The sequence below is a fragment of the Melospiza melodia genome, chromosome 5 (assembly GCF_035770615.1).
Source record: "Melospiza melodia melodia isolate bMelMel2 chromosome 5, bMelMel2.pri, whole genome shotgun sequence".
In the NCBI taxonomy this organism is placed as follows: domain Eukaryota; kingdom Metazoa; phylum Chordata; class Aves; order Passeriformes; family Passerellidae; genus Melospiza; species Melospiza melodia.
The window spans coordinates 32,764,266-32,789,478 of record NC_086198.1 but is presented as its reverse complement, the minus strand read 5'-3'; the positions used below and the strand labels follow the sequence as shown (position 1 = coordinate 32,789,478).

The window sequence follows — 25,213 nt, the reverse complement described above, 5'->3', positions numbered from 1 at the left end:
CGGCAGGACTTCCTGCTAAAAGCCTTTTTAATGGCTGGAGGCTCCCATTTCCCTGGAGGGCAGTGCAGCCAAGGGGAACTGAGAGCAGGCCAGCTCCCCTGCCCTCCCCACCAGGCTGAGAGCCCTTGGGAGCAACTGGGAGAAGCCTTTTGGAGGGGCTGCCATGGCTGAACCTGCTGCAATAGCCTCACCTGCTCTTTGACCCTTTCAGCTCTGCTTCCTGAGGAGCTGAGGAGCCTGCTGTCGGAGGCAAAGGAAATGAAGTGGCCCTTTGTGCCGGAGAGATGGCAGTACAAACAAGAGCTGGGCCCAGAAGACAAAACAAACCTGCAAGATATGATCAGCGCCAGGCTGCCTGACTTGCTGGTATGAAGTTCAACACAGCTGTGGTGCTCGGGGGCTTTCACAGGGCACTTCTGGGTCTGTCTCCACTAAGGTGATGCTTCCCTCTTCCCTGAAGAGCTGGCATTATAATAACACTAAAATGTTCACATATTTTTTTTTTAAAAACCCACTAATTTGACAAGAATGCTGTGTTTTGTTTAATTCTGCTCTGCAAGTTAGTCGTGAGGATCACCCGCTTTAGCAGGGCTTGCACAACTCCTCACCCGCTCTTCTTCCAATAAAATTACCTTGCAGAATCCCTTTGAGGACCAAAGCTGGCCAAAACCTAGGCAGGATAGGCAAGGATTCAATGTTATTTCTCCTGTGAGAAATTCCTCCTGTGTAAGGAGCGGCAGAATTCCAAGGGTCCTTGGGGATCCTATCCCTTAAGGTGATGAGTTTGAGCTCAAAGATTAGAAAGTGGCAAGAAATTGCTTTTCTGATTTTCCTGGAGGCACATCAGGCATGTAGCAAATAGAGGACACCTTTTTCCCATGGTAAGTGCAATATCTGGGCTAAGGGCCATCCTTTTGCTGGAACAGGAATAAAGGGGAGGTTTGTGAATTTTGTAGGGGGTGTTTTTTGTTCCTGAAGCCAGCACCATCCCATTCCTGCCTGTTGTTAAACTCCAAGGTGGCCAGGAGGTCTCACCTGCCCCGGAGAGTCCTGCCTCAGTGAGGCCAGCAGCTTTTCTTTGGGAACAGCTTTGATTCCTTGTGGAGCAGTGAGAAGCTCAGCAAAGGCACTGCGGGGCTGCGAAGTGGCAGCCCCAGCATCCCCAGGTCCTGGCGGGGCTCCTGGATTTCCCCCGGGAGGGAGGGCGGGGAGTGGCTGCTCGCTCTCGGGTATTTGTTTTCTCCCTCCTTTGGTGTGTGTGGCCTCAGACAGAAATTTATGGCGGAGGTTGACCTCCTTTACAATCCCAGCTCAGCTCCCTGTAACTTGGGAGCGTTTGTGAGCTCCCTCCCGGGATAAACACCTGCAGCCAGCTCCCCGAGAGACCTGGCTAGATGGGAGATTAATGTGGCTCTAATAGTGGGGCAGTGTTTGCTGCATTATGCCCTCTCCCCAGGTAGATGGGTCTTTTCTGGGATGATACCAATTATTTATTGCTGAAACATCTGTTGATAACTGCAGCTGCCCTTGTTAAACAAAGCCTATCGTGGGGTCAGGGACTATAGGGACCTCAAATCCTCCTCCGTGCTAGTTTTGGGCTATTCACCCACACCCCCTGAAGTCCATTGGCTGCCGTTGTCTCCAGTGTTTCATCCTGTGGTGGAAAATACTTTGTAAACGTTGTGCTGCCTTTGCCCATGTGCTTTGAAGTATTATTTCATCTTCATCGGTAATTTATATTCCAGCGCCATTGTACCATGGGAAAAAGGGAAAACCTTTTTTGTTTTCCATTTAATTGTAGATAGACTGACATTTTGACCTGTATTATTAGTATTAGTCAGGAAAAGGGATTTTTTTTCCCCTTCATCCATTCCTTCTCCCCCCTCTTTTTTATTTTAAATAAAATTTCAAGGCAGAGCAAAGGCTGCCTCAGTTCTTTGAATAAAAAGCTGGGGGGGAAATGAGGCTGAAGAGAAGTGATTACAGTGTGATGAGGAAAGATAAAAGTCTGAGCAACTTTTTTTTCTTCTTCTTTTTTTTTTTTTTTTTTTTTTTTTTTTTTTGGCATGAGGGACAGAAGGATAATTTAATTCCCCAGGGGACACAAAAAAATTTAGCCTTTATCGATTTATTGTTCGGAAAAAGAAAAGAAAAAAAACCCTTTAAAAATTTTCCCTCTCTGTTTATTTTAATTTGCCATGCTTAGAATAAGTTCATAAACCGTGATTCATTACATTTAAGAAGTGCTTTGAGATGGGTGAATGGAAGGCGCTTCATTACCATAACACACTGGCGGCGCTGGAGCGGGCAGCGCTGCCCGCGCCGCTCTCCCGAGGACGGCTCGCTCTGGGAGCGGGCTCAAAAGCTCCATGAGACCCGCACAGGGAGTAAGAGGATTAGGCTGAGGCTTCAAGGCTTTGCGTCGGCCTTCTCCAGCTTTTAAAACAAGTGGGACCCGCCTTGCCGGCTCGTCAGGAAGGCAGAGCCACCTTCTTCTCCTTCCTCTTTGCTGGGGGATGCTCAGCGCCCCTCTGCATCCCAGAGAAGGTGCACTGTTTGGTTGGAATTTTGGGGTTTGTTTTTTTTTTTGCTTTTTTTTTTTTTTTTTTTTTTCCTTTTTCCTGCCAGGATTCACCACCCAAAGGCCACAGCAGTTAGACAAGTTCAACATGCTGAGGTTTTCCACGTTTTCTTATCAGGTTCCAGCCAGCAAACCAAGCCCTTCCCTCAGCCCCCGTGGTGGGAATCTAAGGCCCAAAAGGTGATAGCCAGCATCTCTATCCAAAGCCAAAACTGGGAAACACTGGGATTTTATATTTTTAACAGGGCAAAGCAAAGTCAGAATTGTCGCAGCGTCCTTGCTGGCAGGGATCAAGAAGGAGGGATTGTTTTTCCTCCCTGAATACCAGGTGTGCTGTGGGGTTCGAAATGGGTCTGCAGATCCCTAAGGGAGGCTGCCCGGGCTGCCCTTCCTGCAGGTCTTGGCTTTTCCAAGAGATGGAATTAGCCTAATGCTCGGTGAGCAGCCAATAGAGGGCAACATGTCCATGTCCACAGAAGCTTTGATCCCAAAAAACCTGCTGTGCCTTCAGCTGAAGGATGATTCTCTGCACACACGGAGTTCTCTTGTGGGATGATTCATGCTACATTAATATTTTAAGGGTTTTTTTCTTCCTTTTTGGTTCTTTTTGCCCGTTTGCAAACTCATAGTGGTGATATGGGGTTTGCTTCATTTTTATCACACCTATCAATAATTCCTACCTCCAGTCATGGAGCAGGATCTGCTGGGATGGGCACGATGGGAATGCAAAAGGAAAAGCCTTCAGGAGTGGGGCTGCTCTGGCTCCATGCTCCCTGCTGTGGGTGGGGGAGCTTGGATCCTGGCCCTGCTGGCACTAGGATCTCCTGGGATTTAATGGGAATATTGAAAAGAGTGGAAAATAAGGCCCTGCAGCCCTTGGCTAATTAGGTGCTGATGGATTGCCATTAGGGAGCCCATTCCAAGGGACTGTGCCCTAACTGTGGGTGTGTGTGTGGCACTGAGGAGCTGAGAGCCTTTGGAAAAATAACTAAAGCTGGGGGTGAGGATTTCGTTTTCTCCTCCTCCTGACAGTAGGTGTGGTAACAGAAGAATTAAGGCCCTAAATCGTAGCCCTGGGATCTCGGTGGTTGAGGCTGACCTTTTGCTACCTGCCTCCTTTAGAGCTCTTCTTGGGTGATCCCAGTGAAACGGAGAGTGATGTGAGGGATGAATTCCTGCCGGGAATCGGGAATCGCAGCACCCCAGCCTTCCAGGGCCTTTGTAAGTGAGAAGTGTCAGAGATGAGGTGCAGGCAGGAGAGCTTCAGCTCCCGGGAGTGACTGCCATGGTGCTGCAGAGCACTTTGCCTTCTGCTGCCTGTGTGGCAAAACTACAGCAGAATTTGTGTAGACCATAATTTTTTTTTTTTAAGGGAAGCTGGATCCTGGGTTTGTGTAGGGAAATCACTTCACTTTGCTCATGAGTAGGATTTACACCTGCCAGAGGCAGCTTCTTGGAGTATTTACAACTTTAAATGTGTTTCCTCAAGTGAATCGATGTTTTGAGGGAAGAGGAATATTTTTGATTCAGGGAAGTTTCTCATATTTTAAGATGTTGATAATTGTCTTGCAGTTGCTCCCTCAGAGGGGTTCTGTCTCTTGTGTTGCTGTATTTAAGTATTAAAATATCTCCTTTTAATGTGCCACAATAGTTTATAAGTGATCCAGAACAAACCAGGGCCACAAAATTATTGTGGCACCTCTGTATCTTTGGCACTAATCAAGAGCAGGAACCCTGCATGTGACCATGGTCCCCCAAATCCCTGCTGCCCTGTTGGATCTGAGGCCCAAAGGAACACCCCTTCAAGCAGCTCCCTGGGCACTTTAAGAGTTCTCCTTCTGTCCTCATCACAAGATGCTGCTGTTCTTTTTCCTTGAGGGAATCAGGAGTTATTCCCAGTCTTGAAGCGAGGTAAAGTTGGTTGTAAAACTGCCTCAGTCTGTGGTGTTTTGAACTGCCCCTAATGGACCTAATGCTGCTGCCTTTGAATTCCCAACTCTCCTCTGCCTGCAGGACGAATAACTTGAGATAATTACCAGGTTCAGGGCAGGGCAGAATTCTCCTCTGCTCTGAGCCAAGAGGGAAGTGTCCAGGAGCTGCCTGGACTCTTCAGTCTGCAGCAATCCAGTGTGTGGCCGTCCCGTGCGTCAGCCTGCACCTCCAGCCACGCTTTCTCCTGCCATCCTCGGCCTGGTGGGAGGCTTAATTCCCTGCTGCTTGTGGAGAGGGCCCTGATTGCCAGCTGAAAGGCAGGGGTTGATAGAGCAGTCCCACTCGGTGACAGCAGCTTTGGTCTCTGGCAAGGACGGGGTAAGAGGGGGAACGGCTCCAGCCCCATCCATCGGCGCTGTGCTCTGTGTTTAATCTGACAGGGGAAAGAAAATCGGGCAATTTGTTAGGGTTCAGTGGAGTGCTAACTAGGAGCAGCTCCTGGGAGAGGACTGAAGCACCTGGAAGTACGTGTGTGCCTCTGACTCTCCTGCCTTGTGCACGGAATTAGAAATTCTTTGCTGGCCACTCTCAGTTTTGTGGCTTTTTAAAAAGGTTTTAAAGCTTGGCTGCCGTCTCAAGTGGAACTAGGACTGAACTGGTCTGAGACGAGTGGGTATCAGCAAACACAGGAGTCCAGAGCTCCCACAAAAATGTGAGGATGCTGAAAATTAAATCTTTCTTTCCCCTGCTTTTAATCACGCTGTTTGTAGAGGCGTTTTTCCAAAGGGGATCCTCCTGAGCCCGCAGGCTATGGAGGAGGGCTTGCCTCTGGGATCTTGGCTTTATAAAGAGGGCCGAGAGAGTGGATTAAATCAATATTTCATTTATTTGGGCTTGTAATTCCTCTTACATCAGCTGCCACATAAAGATTTCCCCCTATTTCCTTCCCCTCCTCCTCATCCTCATTTACTATGCACCAATAATTTCCCTTTGACGCTTTCCTGCCCGTCCTAGTGCCAGATGGCCCCGGTTCTGAGCTTCTCCCCTCTCTTGGGAGCGGCCCCCATTGTCAATGCGGAGGAGGCGTCGTGGCTTTGAACCCAAAGCCGGGACCCAAACTTCAGGAGGAGCCGTGCGAGCCGCACACCCTCCCGCTCAGCGCCATCAAGGCGAAAGCCCCTCGCTAAAGGCTGCTTTGCATTTCCCCCAATGGTCCCTGTATAGAAATCTGGAGCAAATTTAATTCCCCCGCCACCTGATTCCACTTCCCAGCCGCGGCCAGCTTCCCTTTGTGTCATAAACTCAATTAGGCAGATCCATTTCACGTCGCGGGCACAGATGTGAAAACAAAGTGCGAGCGTACCTCGCTCTTTCCTCCCCCCCCCCCCCCCCCCCCCCCCCGCTCTCTCTTTATCTAAAGCGACAGAGAAAGTGAGTAAATCTGCCCGCTTCTGCTTGGGATGGAGCAGGCTGAGGCATCCCGGGAGCCAGAGGCGTTTCCCAGGCTCTGGGAGCCGCTGTCCCGGCCGGAGATGCGCTGGAGGTGCTGAGGAATTCCGCAGCCACACGAGCTGGCAGGCAATGAAAGGAGCGGGGCTTCGCTCCTCGCTGTCCCGCTCGGCGCGGGGAGGGGACATCGCTGACACGGAGCCGTGGCGCTGTGTGCCACACAGCATGCCTCCCCCCCCAAAAAAAAAAAAATAGGGAAAAAAATTAGCCTCGTTTCTCCCCCTGGCTTGACTTTTCTACATTTTGCGTCCATTTGGGTTTGGAGAGGGACACAAGAGGTTTCGGCATTGAGCGGGGAGTTAAATTATGCAGCTGCAAGACTGCCAAGCCCTTCAGAATAGGATGCTTCGTTTAGATTTTCCACAATGCTATTGAAGTGCTTATTTTCCTCCTGAAGAGACACAAACAGATGCAAACTTCTGTAAACACTTTAGAAATGAATTCAGTGAGTTTGGCCTCTCAGCAGTGCTCAATAGCTGACAGAAAAATGTCTAATTAGTGCAAGTGGAAATAATAGGGCCACTTGGATTCCTTCCATCCTCCTCCAAGTCTACTTTTCCTAGGAACTCAAAGGCCCTTTTGTTTGGTAGGTCACCCTCTCTCAGGCTTTTGTGCTCCGATCTATTAAAGGAAGAAGGGGAGGAAAAAAAATAGATTAGGCGATGCTCTGTGCTTAAATATATGGCCTGTTGATGAGCATTTGGAATGGCTGGTTCTCAGTGTCAGTTTACAGGTGCTTGGAGAGGGGGATTCCTCCATTGTTGGCCGAAGTTGTGCCTGCCGGAGCTTCAGGAATCCTTTTCAAGTGCCATCCTCTTAGAAAATCCAACTCGGGCTGAGGAAAGGGAAAAAAAAAAAAAAAAAAAAAGAAAAAGGAAAAAAAGTAAATTTGTACAAATTTGCCTTGCTGAAGTGCCATGCCCATAGCAGGCCGTGCCCAGTATGGGAAGGGACAGGCTTTTGGCAAAAAAGTCCCCAATTCTGCACCTGTGATGAGGGTGTGCGTGTGCCGTGGCTGTCTTTGCTGGCCTCCTGTCCTGCTAACGGCAAGGATCTCAGGAATTCTGACAATTCCCCGTGTAAGTGCGGCTGTGGGCAGGACTTACAATCCAGGAGAGTCCGTAGGCACTTAGGAGTCATTAAGGATGGCCTGCAGGGGAAAAGCTTTGGATTCTGGGCCTGTTTGCCTGTTTGTGGTGTACAGAGGAGTGGGTGGCCTGAGCTCCGAGTGGGACAATGCATAGTGACCATTTCCAGCCTTCCCAGTCTTACCTCCCCCCTTTGCTGCTGGGCATGACTTAAATCCATCAGCAGACCACCAAATTCTGCAGTTCCAAATATCAGGCAATTAAAAAAGATAATAAATCCGCAATTACATCTACAACTCAAACAGAATAAACAGCTGGCTTCTTCCTATCCTAAACATGAAAATGGGGTGGGGAACAGGGTTGGTGAAGCTGAAGATTTTCCAGCGCTCCTGAGGCTGCCTGTGGATTTTTCTTTTTTTTTTTTTTTTTTTCCCCCAGGCTTTTCTGAAGGCCTCCATCGTGGTCCGGGACAGCAGCACGGCCACGGCCGTGGTGTTCCTGCTGGACCGCTTCCTGTACTGGCTGGACGCCTCCAGCCGGCTGCTGCGGCTGGCCAAGGGGCTGCACCGCCTGCATCCCGGCGCTCCCATCAGCCCGCAGCTGCTCATCCGCCAGGCTCGCCTCGCCGTCAACGCAGGTACCGCTCTCCTCAGCCCTGCCGGCCTCACCTGACTCGGGAGGCGACACTCGGTCCCCTCCGTGCCGGGACACGCTGGCGGTGCCGCCTCTGCGAGCGCGCTTCCCGCTGCCGGCCCCCTGGAGCCCGGGCCGGCTCCTCTCGGTAGCACAAAGGGGCCGGTGTGGAGGGCTTCGGAGCCAAAAGAGGGAGAGAAAGTTGTGAAAGGGTGTGGGAAATGCTAATTGGGGCTTTTGTCCCTTAACAAATCTTCCCCGCTGGTTTCAAACGGGGATATCTGAATTGCTGTACTCCCGAGCAAGGGCCTTGAGAAAAGGAAATTAGAATCCTAGCATTTTCTCTACACCGTCCTAGCTGCTTTTTATTTTTCAGTGGGGCCACTTGACTATGCCAACAATGCAGGTTACAATTCCTCCAGGATAAAAAATTAAAATTCCATCATTCCTGTAACATGGACAGCACCTGAAGGATTTTTAACGCATCTTCCTGTGGCTCTGCTTTCCATGGAGAGACCTAAATGGGTTTCCAAAGCCCACGTTTCCTTGGGGCAGAATCCAGCAGCATTCCTGCTGAAGGAAGCAGGCTAGACTACTTTATTCTGAGGAGTGGGAATAAGAGCTGGGAATCCCAACAATCTTCCAGGAATGTATGATGTGTAAAATAAAAAAGATACATTCACAATTTCATGTTATTGTACAACCACATGTAACATTCATGTATATGTGGGGCACCTGCATTTTTGGCTATGGACAGCAGCAGTTCTATGTGCAGGTGATACCTGATGAGCAGTTTTATTCACCTCATGCCACAATACATGTTTATGTTAATTTTCTATATTTTTTTTCTTTGATTTTCAATCAGGGAAACTTTTAAAAGCTGAATATATACTGAGCAGCCTGATTAATGACAACGGAGCAACGGGTATGTGTAAATCTATTTTCCAATTTCATACTTGCAATTTTGGTGTGATTCTTGATCCCAATTTTAACAGTTACACCAGCCAAAACCAAGCCCAGTAATGACTCCTTACATCACACTTCACTTTCCTTCACCATTCCCCTCTAAAATGTGGGAACATTACTTTATTTTTGAAATTTCTTTCAGTCATCCTTACATACCTTCAATTGGGTGGGAAAATATCCTGGATGGAGAAGTTTAACCTGTAGAGCAATTTCAAGGAACTGAGTGATGTAGGAAACTCAGTCAACTCTATCCCCTCAAAAATCCAGATTGTTGGAGTAGTGTTCAGCCTGATCTTACAGACTAAACTCCCACTGATCTCACAGACTAAATAAATACTTTATTCTTTATGTTTTATTTTCCTTTGTTAAGTGTTTCTTTAGTGGGCATGTTCAGGTTGCTGTACGACTCTGAAAATTGAGGCAGTTCAGGGTTCTGTTGGTCTGTTTTCCCGGGGAGCTGAGATTCTCCTATGGAAAGGGCCTCCATGCAGGGAGGAGAATCCTGGCAGTTTGCTGGGATTCAGGTAACCCTTGGAGGCTGAGAGTGACAGGAATATTTTTCATTCTATGCCGAGTTTTCCCACCCCTCCTGCAGGAACGTGGCGATACGCCGAGGAGAGCGATCGGGTTCTTGTTCAGGCAGTCTGCCTGCAAATCAGGGGACAGATCCTGCAAAAGCTTGGTAAGGCTGTCTTCTGAGAGCTTCTACTCAAGGTTCCCTGATTTTTTCCCCTTTAAAATGTTACACTGGGCACCTGTCAGAATTTTGGCTGGTGGTGAACGCCCTGTACCCATAAAACAGGCACAGAGGATGAGTTGCACACCCATCTCTTTGCAGCAAGGGCCTGGAACAATGTGCCAAGCAAACATTTTGCAGGAGTTAACATTTTATTACTAATCTCACCTGAAGCCAAGAAACAATCTGAAATGTTCCCTTTTTCCCTGTGCCACTCCATGTTTTTCCCAAATTCACTATTCCCAAAGGCAGGTGGTACTTTTATCACAGGGACATCCCAGCAATGTCCTCTCAAGACAGGAAAATCTCTGGTTTTCAGCAGGATGGGCTTTTGTATTCAGGGTTTGGCACTTGAGGCAACAGCCTTCATTTTGTGCTTTTGGTTTGAGATCCCAAATCTTCCATGATTGTGGAGCTGAAGCCTTTTGTGAGGATAAAATGGGTGTTCATGCACAGCCAAAAGCTGAAGGAAACTCATAAATGATCAGAGTCACTGAAGCAGAACATGCTTTTGTGTTTTGCTTGGTTTAATGGTTTTATCATGGTTTTATCCTGTCCTGAGGACCCAAGGTGTGAAATAAGCTGTGAAAATGCATCCCTGGCATCCCCTGCTCAGTGCCTGTTTTCTGCTTTATTTCAGGGATGTGGTATGAGGCAGCAGAGCTGGTCTTGGCTTCCATCGTGGGATACTTCCAACTTCCTCAGCCAGATAAAAAGGTAGCATCTCCTTTCCACTCTGCATCTCCCTGCCAGCCCAGGAAGCACTGCTGCTTAGCTTTTGTTTCCCTCTCTGACACACCTGAGGCAGGGTTAACAGGCAGCACAAAGTCTGTATTCCACGTTGTTTCCGCGTGCATGCACCGCCTCACCCACGCTTCCTTTCCTGCAGGGGGATGAAAGCAATACTCCATTAAGCAGAGCCATCTGAAGTGAAACCATCCCTGAGGATGCCTCTGGTGCCTCCAACAAGGACAGCTTAATTCCAGAGAGCAGCCACAGATTTTAGCTATTTCTTAGGATTAGAGGGAATTTTTTTTCCCCCGAGCATGTTTGTGGTGGGTGATGGATTCCCCTGGCCCTGCAGGACCTGAGCACCTCACAGAACCCCCCTGCCTGTCCTTGGCACGTTTGTGAGGCGAGCCGCCCTCATCCTCCCACTGGAGATGGAGCAGCAGTCACACCATGTGTCCGTAGCTAAACAGGAATGTGAGCCTGAGCCTGGTGAGTCCCGGGATGATGCTCACAGAGGATTTGTAATTGGACCCCAGCACAAGATATCCCAAAAACCCAGACCTTGTCACCTCTTGTCTGCTGTGTCTTAAAGCTTGACCTCAAGCTCAGAACATTTCTGTGTTCTCCATTTCAGCGGCAGCAGGGGGTTCTGCAGTGAATTTTGTGAAAGCATACCTGGGTTTCTTAATTGTTTGGCCAGGCAGGCCCTTAGGTGGCATCCGGTCTTCCAGATTACTGCACTTCCTGCAAGTGAAATTAATAAAACCATACCAAGATAGCATCTCTGGATTTCTTAGCCGTGCTTCTCTTCGGATCTTGTTTGTGTGTGTGTTTGCTTGTTTTTCTGGCATGTTCTACACAGCAGAGCAGTAAAATTCAAAGTACAGGGGGGAAAAAACCCCAGTATGAAAATTTTTAATTTTTCTTTCAGGGAATTGCCACATCCTTGGGTATTATGGCAGACATCTTTGCTTCCATGGATGAGCAGGATTATGCACGCTTCAAAACCAATGCTGACATTGACCTGGTGAGACTTGGTTTGGGCTTTGTGTGTGTGGGTGCTTGAGGTGGTCTCAAATTCACCCACACATTTCCTCTCCCAAGCTGAGAGGGCTGCAGAAACTTCCATTGCTCCCAGTGAAAGAGCTCAGTAGCACCTAGATGGCAGAATGCCTGGCTTCAGGAAAAAGAACATATTAAGAATATGTTATAGAGTGTATATATTTAGAATATTTATGGAATCAAAATTGCTGCATCCATGGTGAACCTTAGCAAAAAGGGTCCTGCAGAAACAAACCAGACTCTTGTTTAAGATATGATTGTCCCTGCCTACCAGGCATCATATATTGGAGATAAAGTCCTTGAGTTGAGGTTTTTACCTCATTTTTGGGTTTTTTTGTCTTTCATCAGAGCCTCCTGCAGGAGTTCAACCACCGCTTGTTATCGGCGGCCGAGGCCTGCAAGCTGGCAGCTGCCTACAGCCAGTACACCCCGCTGTTTGTCCTCACGGCCGTGGTGAGTGTTACTCCTCCCTCTGGAAGGGGGATTTGTGCATGGGAAGAGCCCGGGCTGCTCAGTTTGGCTCTGACATGGCTTTCAAGCAGTGCATCACACAGAGTGTCTGTGTTGAGGGTTGGGTTGGTTATATGGGGTATACACTGAGGGAAAGCTATCCCCAGAGTGAGGATGGGCTTTAAAGCCCTGGGAGTGCTGCCTCTCCTAGAACTACAGCTGTATTTTAACGGAAAAAAAAAAAAAGAGAAAGTTTATTTCCTCCAGGAAACACGGCAGCAGGGGATTAGATCTGAGCTTTGCTTCAAATTGTGTCAGGGAAAGAAACGTGTTTTTAATTCCCTCATTCCTCTTTGATCCCCTTGCAGAACATCCGTGGGATGTGTCTGCTGTCCTACAGCCACTCCAAGGACTGTCCCCCAGAAAAGAGAGAGTTCTACTTGTCTGCAGCCAAAGAATCCTTCGAGGTGGGGCTGCTCACCAAGGAGCAGCAGAGTGCCATCACCAGCAGGCAGGAGCTGCACAGTTTCATCAAAGCCTCCTTCTGCCTGGCCACCGCGCACCGCTGGCTCCACGGGGACAGCCAGGAGCTTCATGGGGTCACCCAGCTGTGCAGGGAAGCCCTGGGCAAGCTGCACTCCTACAGCACCTCCTTCCCAGAGGAGGAAGAGAAGGAGATGCTTGCCAGAGAGATCATGTCTCTGGTTGCAGCCGTGAAGAGGCGTCTGAGGGTGGGAGGCTTCCCGAATTCCGACGCCAGGTCTTACGTCCCAGACAGTTATAAAGGCGCGGTACAAAAACCTGTCCTGCAAGGGGAAGCCAGCTTTGAGAAAATCCTTGCCAAGCATTCCCAGCACCACCTGTCAGTGTGCCAAGTGTTTGAAAAAACTTGCAGGATTCATAAAACCATGCGGGGAGAGATCCAGGTGGGAGCTTGTATCACAACCCTGAGAACAGAGACCAAAACCATGGACACCCTGTGTACTGCTGAAGACACAGCTCAGCAGAGGAGTGGTGCTGTGAAAATCCTGGGCTCACCAACAGCAGGAAACAGCTCAGAGGGACTCAGTGGCCAAAGAAATCAAGACATTGGCTCTGGTGTGATGAAAATTTCCTTTGAAGAAGAGATGGAGCCGTTAGAAATGAAAATGAACAGTGAAAAAGATGTTTTCAGCAGAGGGCAAGACAGGAGCCAAAGCACTACTTCTGAGAACTCTTGGTGCAAGCTGTCCAAATGCAGTTACTCTTCCAGCTGGGAGGAGCTGAGTTGTAATAGCAGCAGAGAGTCTCTCAGGCACGGGCAGCAAGGGGAGAAGAGCCCAGTGGAGGAGCAGTGCTGCACCACAGAGCCCAATGGAAGCAGCCAGGACATGCCCCTGTGCTCCTTACCTCCCAGAGCCTGGCATCCTGCTCCTCGGGAGCCCCTCCGTGGCTCTGGGGGGTCTCCTCAGCATTCCTCAGAGGGGTGTGCCCCTCGAGCAGGGAGGATGGTGGAGAAGGAGCTTCTCTGCAGAGAAGAGCTGCAGGAGGGAAGGCACCGTGGAAGGAGCTCCTCAAAAGAGAAATCAAAGGGCTCAAACAATGAGTTTCCTTCCCTCTCCATCCTCTACTCTGTTCCTACAAGGCAGGAGGAGAAGTCCTTTTCCTGTGCCGAGCTGAGCTGCAGGACCAAGGACAGCAGCAGGGAGGGAAGCATCGGTCGCTTTGAGTGGCTCCACTCGGGAGAACCTGCAGACAGCACCGAGGGTCCCTCGTTTGAGGCACAGCCCCCCCAGGACAGGAGCCCTTCTGCACCATCAACAAACATCGGGCTGAAAACAGGCAGTGACTCCTCTGTGCCTGGCTGGGTGAGCACATCTGCCATGCTGGGGAACAGATCTCTGCAGGTGCCTCAGGTTGACACCCAGGCAGAAACAATGGATGACACTGAATTCGAGCTCATCAGCCTGGGAGACTTGGTAAAGGATTATCCTGCAGCACTGGCTCCAAAGCATGGAGCAACTCCCAGTGTGCCAACAGCTTTGCCCTCCCTGGGAAAGATACCCACAACCAAGCACTTTGACTGTGCCACTACAGAGGAGGATGAAGAGAAGTCTCAGGATGTGCTGGGCAGCAGGGGACAGTCCAGTTCCTCTCTGAGTTCAGGGATCACATCAGCACTGATGGCCACGAGCTGCCCTGCAGGTTCAGTCCCAAGGGGCAGTGGCATTGCCTTCATGCCTGGCAGAGTGAAGGAAGAGCTCCTGGATGCTCGCTTTCTGAGGGATGATGATTACAGGCAGCTCCTGGCAGGGGTGGAGCATCACTGGCTTGTCCAGAGACTGATGCCTACTGGGATCTTTAGGAGCAAAGAGCTTCGCAAAGCATACTGTGAGTTCCCACACAGCAACCTGTGCCTCCACAGAGAGCAAGCTTGACTCAATATTTTAGTCAGGATTTAATTTTTTATTGCATTTTACCCCATTACTTGAGTTTAGATTCCACATGCCATCCCTGAAATCTGACTAAGATAATGATCATTATGTTAATCATAAATAACAGCCAGTCCTCAGCACAGGCTCAGAGCAGTCCTGTAGATTTCTCCCTTTTATCTGTGGTGTTCTCCTTTTTGTAGCTGCCCTTCTTCTGAAATACTCCAAGAAATCAGGGCTGTGGACAGGCCAGGAGACAGCTGTGTTCATTGGGGACTACCTGAATGTGGCCAAGGAGGGCAAGCAGAGAAATGCCTTTTGGATACACTTCCTGCACCAAGAAGAAAGCCTGGGAAGGTATGGATTTCTGAAACAAAATGTACATCAATGCTGCTTGTTTGTAAATATGGATGAAAACTGTCTGGTAAGATTTGCTGTAGCAGGAATATTTGATGGCTTTGTCCAAATGTGTTGGACATTCTGGCAGTCTTTCCCACCACTCCATGTAACTCTAGCTTTTAATTTCCAGGAGGAAAAGCTGCTTTACTCTTGTCTTCTAAGAGCTAATGGCAGAGTTCAGATCATTGCTAGGAGTAACTTATTCATTATTATGGATGGAGAGCAATATTTTAATATCTCTGAGTCAAACTCCCATCCCAGGATTTGATGGATAATTTTTCACGTCTGTGAGATAGAAAAGAATTCCACCCAGTTTTGATGGCAGCCATTTTAAAAACACTACCCAGAGGTGGATTTGCTTCTGACACATTCTGCTTTGCAGTGATGTTTCTGTATCACAGCACCCAGAACAAACACCTCTCCAGATCCTTCTCCTTTTGTTCAGGTATGTTGGGAAGGAATACAAAGAGGAAAAAGGACTCCTCCATCATTTCAGCGATGTGGAGCGACAGATGACAGCCCAGTACTACGTGACAGAGTTCAACAAGAGGCTGTATGAGCAGAAGGTCCCTACCCAAATCTTTTACATCCCCTCTGCAGTCCTCCTGGTAAGAACTGTCTGCTGAGCAATCCCAAGGACCTGATGAGGAAAGGTGTCTTGCGTCAATTACAGCAACAGCGGGGCTGTCTCCTTTCAGATTCTGGAAGACAGAATTATAAAAGGATGTGTGAGTGTGGAGCCCTACATCCTGGGGGAGTTTGTGAAGCTCTCCAACAACACCAAGGTGGTGAAGAATGAGTACAAGGCCACGGAGTATGGTCTGGCTTATGGCCACTTCTGCTACGAGTTCTCCAAGGGAACTGACGTGGTCGTTGACCTTCAAGGTGTGTGTGACAGTGATGTTTATGCCTCTCACACTCAGCTGCTGGCCCACAGGTGTCTTTGGGGTATTCATTTGGTTAAAATTCATTGTGTGTCTCATAGGGTTCTGCTGTTGCTGCCATAGGTGGAAACTGGGAGTCACTGAGGTGACATGAAGAGAGGAAGGGCCATGCCAGGCAAAGAGTCCTGAGTGTGCTAAAACAAAGGCTGTGGTGTTTATCAAGATAAACAAGATATCAAGATGTACCATTTCTTCCACAGGTTGGGTGACAGGTAACGGGAAAGGCCTCATCTACCTCACAGACCCCCAGATTCACTCCCTCAATAGCAAAGACTCACGCTCCAACTTTGGGAAGAAAGGAATTTACTACTTTTTTAATGATCAACACGTGGAGTGCAATGAGATCTGTAGCTGCCTGTCCTTAACAAGGCCCTCCGTGGAGCTGCTGGCCTAGACTGGCACAGGTCAGTCCACAGAACAACCCCTGAGCTGGACACTGTTTTATCCTAGACATCTTTGGGAGCAACTCATCCAACAAGAGAGTGAAAAGCTGCCTTCATTTCCTATTCTCCTCTTCCCCTCCAAAGCCCCCATATCCCACTGCCCCCAGGCACTGGCATCCTTTCTTTTGGGAGATTTCCTTGATGAGAAAGGGGGCACAGCATCAAAGTTCCACAAAAAGATGGGTCCCCAACAGACTTTGCTTTTACAAAACCATCCCCTTTTGTTTCTGCAGCCAGCAGAGGTTTTTAGGCTTTTGTCCCGGCGTTTTAGCAATGCTATTGTTTTCTAGGTGATGTTTGTGCTGAGTTGTTTGGAAAGATGCCCTATCCCTGGGCCAACTGATTAGAACTAGGTGTAAAGAGGGAGAAGGAAGAGGGGGAAAAAAAATATTAAATCTCTTTATTATGGTGCATAAACCTTCAGTCTTGGGGAGCTGCGCAGCTGCGCTGGGAGAAAAATGCATTCAAAAATATAATGCCAGTGTGAATAATCCTTTCCCGAGCTCTGCTCACAGACTGCTCCAGCTTTGTCAGGTGAACTTGAACCGGGCCATCAGATTTGCGGCCGTTCCCATTGCACACTGTCTGTCACCCCGGGGCATTCACCATCTTGCCTGTTGTTAAGAGCCAGCAAACAATCCATCATTGAGCTGGGCAGTCGCCGGCTGACACGGCGGTGAAATCGGCATGTGACGGGACACTCGGCCCCAGTGTCTCGCAGATTAAAGTGATACATGGAAGCTCACGTGTTACTGGGAAGATTAAGCCCGTTATCTTGTGCAGCCAATAAAGGCCGGCCTTGTTCTCGCTCGGCAGTGGGGAAATGCTGGCCTGAGCTGAGTGTCGAGCCTGCATAGCTCCGTGCTCCGGCCAGCGAGCGCAGCCGGGCTCCGGGGGGCGAACAAAGCTAGTTAGCAGGATCCCGGGAATTCATGGGCGGCCGAGGTGCTGTGTTAAAGCCTCTCTGCAGAACCTTTCCTGCTCTGTAGGGACAATTAAAACCAAAACAAAACCCCTCGGACACTCCCTGCACAACAAAGTGTCCTAATGCGCTGTCAGCAGGCAGCACAAGCAGTTTTGGGAGCCCTGACCAGTCCTGCGTTTTCCACTCCTTCCTGCTCGAAGGGAGGAGAAGAAAATTTATTTAGACGTGCTTCTGAATAAATCCATCCCTATGGAATTTTAATATTTTGCTTTCTTCCTAGCATTTCCACCTAGCAGCTTGTTTATTTTGTTGGTTTAGGTGACATTTTGCCACCTCAGCCAAAGTTACGGCTACTCACAAGTAAAAGCTAGGGTCGAGGATCAGCTTGTTCAGTTCCCTGTTAAAACAGATATGGAATCATATTCTACTGGTCTTACTCTTCACAGGATTCTTATTCTTCACAATTTCAGGTGTATCAGGCACTCTCTCTTCATCCGGGGCTTGGATACTGGAAATCGTGGATTTATAACCTCACTGCCTGAAGAGCTGGGGCTCTGCATGAACATGGCTCCAAACACACAGAGTTTGAGTTATTGGCTGCAATTTGTGGTATAAATAGGGGATTATTGAGGAAATAAATAGTTGACTCTGAGGATGGAGAATTTAATATTTTGGCTATAAATTTCATCATAGAGATACTGACAAAAAATGCTGCTATTTCCTCTGGTATCAGAATAAAGTAATTTGAACTAGCTGAGACATCGGGAATACTTTGTCTTTTTTAAATTAGAAATTGGAAGTTTTTATTGGAGATCCAGTGGTTTGTGTTAAGTAACTTGCTACTGAGATGATTTTTGGGCTTGATTAATTGTAGTACTCTCCAAATTCCAACCTAAGTACTCGGTATAACCAGTGAGAGCCAGGCTCTACAAAAGGAGCGGAGCTGTGTCGTGCTGGCACAGTGAAATATGAGATGTAGGGACATCACACTTGAGGAAGCATGAAACATTTTTTCCTGTCACCTAAACTCCAGGACTTGAGTGTAAGGACTTGTGTAAGTGGTGCTGCAAGTCAGGCACGAAACCGGCCTGATTGTGGCAGCGGTGACACACTTTCCTGTCCTTCAGGGAGGGTATTTGCTTAAAGAGCTTCTTACTCCTTCCCTTTCTGCAGGTATCCAGGTGAAAGGCCAGAGTTTTGTTGGCTGTGTGTCGTGCCTGTGCATCCAAGTTAGTAAATCTGATATCCAGGGAACAAGCTGATGCAACCAAAGCCTGCTAACAGGTAGAATGATTTTCTCACTCATAAATAATGCCAGTAACTGGAGCACTTCGGGGAATTTCTCTTAGAAAAGATGCAGTGGGAAGGGATCCCAACAATACAGGTCTGAGCCAAGCCTGCCTCCCTCCCTCCCTCTCCCTCGGAGCCGCAGCATCCCGGGCCGTTCCGGCTGGCATAGAGCGGGCACGGGCTGACCCCTCCAGCTGTGAGGCAGCCCCTGCACACGAGGCAGCATAAACCCAAACCCGACATCAGCTGCCCCCAGAGCCCAGCTGCTGGATATCGGCACAGCTCCTTCCCCAGACACGGCTATTCATGGGGAACGAGGGGAAAGCCTCACACCGGCAAGGGCAGAACCGCAGCCCGGGCTGCCCAATCTCTTCTGCTTGGAAGAACACAGCAGCAGCAGCTTCCTCGGCGTCTCCTTCCCCCTGAGCAGAGCGGGGTGTTGGCAGCGAGGTGCTGGTTGGTGCGTGCTGCTGTCACCTGCTGCCCCAGGGGAGCCCCGGCACACGGTGCCTCCCCCAGCTCTGCGTGGGAGCCGGCGGCAGCGTGCCGCTCTCGCCCCTCTCTCCCGGGAGTGACACACGCCACCCTCCTTTCTTCCGCTTGGATGAAATCGTGTCCCCTGTCCCCTGGCGGAGCGGAGCAGATGGGGCTGCTGGCCTCCGCAGCCGCCCGCCCGCTGCCCCAGCTCGTGTGAGCCCGCTGTGCCCGCCCGCTGCCCCCTCCCTACGGAACCTAATCCCATCCCCTAATCCCGAACTTCTCTGCCAAGCTGTTCTTGAGGCACAGAGCGTATCTTCCAGAAGATACCGAGTTACGAGCGGTTTGTTTAACGCAGGGGCCGAGCATCTCAGCTCGGCAGGGGCAGCTCCGGCATCCCGGGGGCACAGCCAGGCCCGGGGCAGCGGGATGAGGGCGGGATCCCCCGGCAGGCAGCAGGTGCCTTTCCTGCCTCGCTCACAGCCCAAACTGTCGTGCCGGCTACCGGGGCCGCCGTTTTCCCCTCCGAGCAGGACATCACGTTAATAGAGGTTGATTTGCAAACGGCGTCGCCCCCCCCGCCCCAGTGCCCCCCTTTGCCTGACTCCCGCTTTTCTGCTCAATGGCACAGATGCTGCTTTGTGCTGCCCACGACCAGGCAGCTATTAGCAGCAAATCCAGCGAGGGAAATTAATGAAGGCGACTACTAATAAAAGACAGCTCAGGACAGCCCGACCAACTTGCTCCGAGCGGTAATTAACTTTTTTTTAAAACTCATGAAGGTAAATATGCCATCAGCTTTGGGCCGGTCTCTCTGCTTTTTAATAAAGGGAGGAGGAGGAGGAGGGGAGGCAGAAGGGATGGCTGTGTGTCACAGCCGCCCCACACCATCCCCGTTCCCTCCTGGCTGCTGCAAAGTGACCCTCCAAGGAGTTTTTTTCTCTCCAATCGGTTTTTAGAGGCTTGATTTTAAATCTGGCAGGAGTTCTGCCTCTCCTTAATCTCCGTTCAGTACGAGAGGTCACGGGGATGAGCAGGCTGCCATAATTTTGCTGGACAGCTGCTGCAGAATCGTAGGTAGAAGGCAGGATATCCTTATATTTTTAAATCTTTACATCTTTATATCCTTACATTTTCTGCTTGTCAGAGCAAAAGAGTTTGTCTCAGACTTTAAACCACAAGATTTTGCCTTGCACTTAGACAACAACCTACATCAGGTCACAAAAAAGATCCCGCTGAGATTTCTGCTTGTGCCAGGGGATTGGCTGTATGATAGATAATTGAGATCTTTTTTGCCCGTGGTGAAGGGCAACTGGGGCTGCCTGGGCCAAACCCATGCATTATACAGGGACAGGGGGAAGCCCAACCTGAGGCACTGGAGTAAGGCTTTAGGAAGAGCGGGTTTGAAATGCGCCGGCCAGCTGAGAGCCGTGTCGGGAGGGCTCTTTAACCGAGGCACTGCTGGACAGATTTATGCCTGCCATGAAAAGCGGCGTGCGGCAGCCCTTGGGCTGCTGGTTTGGCTCCTCGTGGCCATTCTTATGCCAAGGAGGGCTGTAAAGCACCCCTCACCCTCGGGGGCCTTCAGGCTGCCCCTCCAGCCCTGCTGGCGCAGAGGAGCTTTTATGCCAAAATACAATACACAGAAGGATCATAAACACATGTTCTGGGGCAAGGGGCTGCCATGGAAACCACCCCCAGGTTCCTCACATCACCCAAGGAGGTGTTTGCCCATCTCCCATCTCCTGGTCTGCTTCCAGGCTGGCTGTAGTTGGCTCTGGGGTCATCTCCTTTTGGCGTCACCTCCAAAACTCAGTCTTCTGAGAGAGAAGAGGGAAACATATGAAAGAAGGAAACGAAGGAGAGGAATTAACTCAAATTAAGGGGCAAGAACAGGAAATAAACACTTCTGGCCACCTTCAAACCAAAAATCAGGATGAGGGTGACTGGGTTAGGTGACAAATCCAGCCTCTCCAACTCAGCTTTTGCCAGCGTGGTCCTGCCACCCCCTGCCAACCTTGTCCCTCTCGGGCCCGTTTCCTCCGAGGGCATCTCCATCGCAGGCCAGCCTCCCCCAGGGAACAGGGGAGGTTTGGCTGGCGTGGCTCCCACCCCAAACCCCTGTCCAACCCCCCCTCCACCCTCGGACCCGCCGTGTGCCTTTTCCCACGGTGGTTCCCGCTGGCACAGCCCCATCCCAGCTGTACCTGGGATGGAGGGAAATCCCTGCAGGATGACACACCTGGCAAGGAGCAGGGTCCCTCCCCGAGGAGAGCTGCGGGGAGCATCCTGGTGCTGAGCCACTCGGGGTGTCCCTCCTGGTCCTGCGTGGCTCCAGCACTGAGAGACAGAAGAGTGCATCCAGTCCATCCCGGCCTTTTGAAGAGCCGAAGGCACTTACTCCAGTGCCTCTTCAGAGGGAGAGAAGCCAGGAAGGACAATGAGGCCCGACCAGAAAAGACGGAGAGAGCGCTTGGCTCCTTTTTGACGTTCCTGGAGTTTGGCCATTAAAAGGAGTCGCTAAAAGCGGGTGAGAGTGAAAAACCCTGCTCCCGACGGGCTGCCCCACGCACCGCCAGCGCCCTGAAAGGCTCCCCCTTGTTTTGTCCCTCCTGGCCCGTGGCGGATTTGGGGGAACACAGCTTCATCTTGCTGGCCACATCAAAGCAGTGATTATGCAAATGCTCCCACTTTTTCTTTTTTTTTTTTTTTTTTTTTTAGGAATTATTTATCACACAATAACCCCCCTGCCAGGGGGGGAAACAATAGATCAGGCTAGATAGCACTGCTCGCCCGAGGCTGCGGGGCCGGGGGGGGACCCCCGCGCGGTTTATTGGCCTAACCTAATTTCACTAATTCTCTTTTCACACATTTTGGGCTTTCTCCCCCCCCCCAACCCCCCCCTCTCTTTTCCTCCCTCTTCCTTTCGCTCCGAGGGCCGGGTTTCACGCTCCCAGGATCCGGAGGGCACCGGGCTGGATTCGCGTGCTAAGCGTTTTATTTAATTAATACACCCAGGCGCCTCTGCTGGTTTTTAATGATTTCCAAGAGTTTGTACCCAGAAGTCACAAAGTGCTCCCGGGAGCCCGGGGACGATGACTGAAGGGCCTGGGCGGCCTCCAGCACCCCCCTGCACGGTGACATGCCTGGCAGTGTGCTGTGCACGCCGAACTGAACCCCCTGGAACTGCCTGCGACCTGGAATTCATCTGACCCACACAGAGAGCAAATTCTACCTCTTGAAACCCAGGATTGGTTTGTTAGCTCAACAACATTTAATTCCTACGGCCTTGTTGGTGAAATCCATCGGCCTGAAATGTGACAAGTCTTTAGCCATCCATCCATCCATCCATCCATCCATCCATCCATCCATCCATCCATCCATCCATCCATCCATCCATCCATCCCACATTTGCTGTCAGCATCTTCTGTACTGAGAGCTAAAGGCAAACTTTCACTGAATTTCCCCCTCTCTCTCTCTGTCTAATGCTGTTTCCCAAAGAAACAGTTGCCCGTGGACCCGGTGACATCAGGCCCCACCGGACCTTGGTTTCACCAGAGACAAGGATCGCCTAATTCCCAGCCGCTGGCACATAAAGCAGAAAAGGCAGCAACCCCAAAGTTACGAAAATTAGAGCTTTTATTTATATTTTATCGCAAGGACAATCCCTTTGCTCTTCAGCTGTAAATACATACTAGAATAAACTCTGTAAATTATACAAAAAATACATATTTTCCATGAAATCTGTCTTTATAATAAATAAATGTGAACACGTGTGTGGCTGATCGCTGTAATGTTCCGTGTCTGTTGAGGTTTTCAGTCTGTTGATTTATTTTTAATCTCCTGAAAGAAGGGGGGAGTTCCTTGTCCCCTAAAGGTCGAAATAAATAATGTATGAGGAGATCCTTCCCCACTTCCCCCTCCCGATTTTCTTCCCTTTTGATAGAGAGTTCAGCCTAAATTTCCACGCTTGCATTCAGTCCTCACAAAGCCTACAAATTATACAATGACTTCTAACCTGGACCCCTAACAAAACAATTTACTTTTTTTTTTCCCCTCGCTTTGCACCCCCCTCCCGCCTATAAATCATAAGGGACAGATGGCAAAGAGGGGAGCGGGGAAAGGGGGGGACACACACACAAAAGCCCCGCGGTGACAGATCTGGGAAAACTGGACAAAGTGCACATCGGCGAGAGAGAAAGAGAGACGGAAAGTTTGGTTTGGCAGGTGCCGTTCCCACAGCCCGCCCTGCCCTGGGAAGCGGGCAGATGCCGCTGTCGCCGCCGCCGCCCCGGGGGGAGCCCCGGCAGCGCCGCGCCGGGCTAGAGGCAGCGGCGGGGCAGCGGCGGCGGCGGCCCCGGGGCGAAGCGGCCGGGCCAGTGCTCGGGATCCGAGGCGGAGCCCGCGGGGCTGGCGGGCGATAAAGTGCAGGCGTACGGGGAGGCGGAGGGCGCGGGGCTGGCGGCGCCGCCGCTCCAGGAGGAGGCGGGCGAGGGGCTGCCCTCGGCCGGCGCCGCCGCCGCCCCGTCGGGGCCGAGCCGCGCCGCCCCGGCCAGCCGCAGGGTCTCGGTGAGCGCCCAGATGTAGTTGTGGGCGAAGCGGAGCGTCTCGATCTTGGTGAGCTTGGCGTCTTCGGGGAAGGTGGGCAGCACGTCGCGGAGGGCGTCCAGGGCCGCGTTCAGGTTGTGCATCCGGTTGCGCTCGCGGTTGTTGGCTTTGAGCCGCCGGCTCCGCTTGATGCGCTGCGCCGTCTCCGCCGTGCGCGCCGCCCGCGGGGCGCCGCGAGACCGCCCCGGCCGCCGCTTCCCCTCCGCCCGCCGCAGCCCGCGGCCGCCCGGAGCCTCGACGGGCCGAGCCGGCGGAGCGGCGCGCAGCTCCTCCTCCTCCTCCTCCTCTTCCTCCTCCTCCTCGGCGCTGGACGGCAGTGAGGGCGAGGGGGCGGGCGAGCCCAGCCCCAGCAGCAGCAGCTCGTCCTCGGCGGGCGGCGCCAGGACCTCCGCCTTCACCAGCATCCTTGCGCGGCGGCCGGACGGGGCCGCACCGGGCAGCAGCTCCGGGAAGCAGCGGGCGCGCTCTCCTCGCCTCTCCGGCGGTGTGACGGTTCGCCGGTCTGACGGAGCGGGGCGGGGGTCTTGAAGCTGAAGGGGGGGGGGGGGTCGGCAAAGCGCGGGGGACTGTGGGGGGGAGCGGCGGGGGCGCGGCGATGGCACGCGCCCCGGGGGCGGCGGGCGGGCGGGCGGCGGCGGGAGCGGCGCCCGGGGCCCGGTCAGGCTGCGTGTCTGGCACACGACCCTGCTTAACACCCCTTATATACCCCGCGGGGAACAATCAAACCTACCCCCGGGGTCCCCCTCGCCCTGCCCGCCCCGCCCGCGACTCTTGTCGGGGGGCGCCGCCGCCGCTCCCCCCCGCGCCCGCCCCATCGGCGGGGCCCCATTGGCGCCTCGCGCTCGGCTGGAGCGTGCCGCTAATTTATTAATGAATGGGCACGGGGCGGGGGGCGGGGGGGGCGCGAGGCGCCGGGCCGGCCAATCCCCGCGTCCCGCGCGCCACGCGCGCGCCCAGGGCCGGCCGGCTCCCCTTCCAGCCGCTCCTCGTTGGCGGGCCCGCCAAGGGAAAGGGAGGGATTGATGGAGAGGGGCTCCTCTTCACCCCCGCCTCGTTCCCCGGGAGCGTTTCGCCTTCTGGGGACGCTTGGTGCTGTGGTAAAGGTGCGTAGTTCCGTGCGTGGCTTGCTGGGGAGATGCTCCGGGCAAGCGGCTGCTCCGTTTGCATCAGGCCGAGCCCGAAGTGGGGGAACGCCGGGCAGCTCCGTGCTGTCAAATATAATTCACAGGCTGGAGGAGACCTGAGAAAACCCCCAAACACCAACTTGTCAGTGCACCAGGAAAACCTTCATTCCTTTCACCCCTCTTCCCCCTTCCAGCCCTCTCTCCATGGCAGAGCCTGGTGACATGTCCGTGGAGCTGGCAGGATGGCTTTGCTCCACAAACCATCTTCTATTATCCCAGGTTGCTCCAAGCCCTGTCCAACCTGGCCTTGGACACTTCCAGGGATGGGGCATCCACAGCTTCTCTGGGTAATCTGTGCCAGGGCCTCCCCACCCTCACAGGGAAGGACTTATCCCGAGATCTCATCTAACCCTGCCCTCTGTCAGTGTGAAGCTCTCCCTTCTTGCCTGTCACTCCAAGTCCTTGGCAAAGAAATGACAGTGAGAACATACAAAACTAAAACGCCAGAACACTCTCCTCTCCATATGGAAACACGGTCAGCAAGGCACTTGGGATGAGTTGGGATTTGAAACAGAATTTTGTTTGCAACTGGTAGAAAAGTTCAAAATTTAAGAAAGTGCTGAAACCTGTGCAGAAGCCGTGCTCAGCACAGCACAAACTCACACCCAAAGCAGTCCCTCAGTCTGAGTGTATGGTTTTTGGAAGCAATTGAGGCCGGGTGGGTGCCTCAGTCAGTATCTCTGCGACTCTGTGAAACATTCTTCACCTCCTTGTGCAAGAGGCTCACAGCTCCCCTCGGCATCCCAGGAGAGTGACGCTTTTAAAAGGACCTTATTTCTTTTTCTGTACTCTAAGGGGACAAAGCAGAGTACACTTGTGACAGGGCCAGCCCATCCCTCTGTC

The 25,213-nt window shown here is 51.6% G+C and overlaps 2 protein-coding genes across 5 annotated transcripts in view; one reads left to right on the top strand and one right to left on the bottom strand.

The window, feature by feature from the left end:
• Positions 1-17,570, top strand: part of ALPK1 (alpha kinase 1) — a 31,332-nt gene extending 13,762 nt beyond the window's left edge. The window contains exons 3-15 of one of the 4 annotated variants that reach the window (XM_063156883.1): positions 212-366; positions 7,549-7,747; positions 8,609-8,668; positions 9,305-9,391; positions 10,086-10,162; positions 11,109-11,204; positions 11,588-11,692; positions 12,058-14,059; positions 14,304-14,457; positions 14,945-15,107; positions 15,198-15,384; positions 15,644-15,847; positions 17,282-17,419. In XM_063156883.1, coding sequence (XP_063012953.1) covers positions 212-366; positions 7,549-7,747; positions 8,609-8,668; positions 9,305-9,391; positions 10,086-10,162; positions 11,109-11,204; positions 11,588-11,692; positions 12,058-14,059; positions 14,304-14,457; positions 14,945-15,107; positions 15,198-15,384; positions 15,644-15,837 — 3,479 coding nt within the window. In that variant the 3' untranslated portion in view covers positions 15,838-15,847; positions 17,282-17,419. The other 3 variants (XM_063156884.1, XM_063156885.1, XM_063156886.1) reach the window with 3 other exon arrangements.
• A 5,330-nt stretch (positions 17,571-22,900) lies between these two features.
• On the bottom strand, positions 22,901-23,590 carry NEUROG2 (neurogenin 2). Its single transcript, XM_063156887.1, has one exon. The coding sequence runs from the start codon at positions 23,588-23,590 to the stop codon at positions 22,901-22,903; it is 690 nt and encodes a 229-aa protein (XP_063012957.1).
• Positions 23,591-25,213: the final 1,623 nt, after the last annotated feature.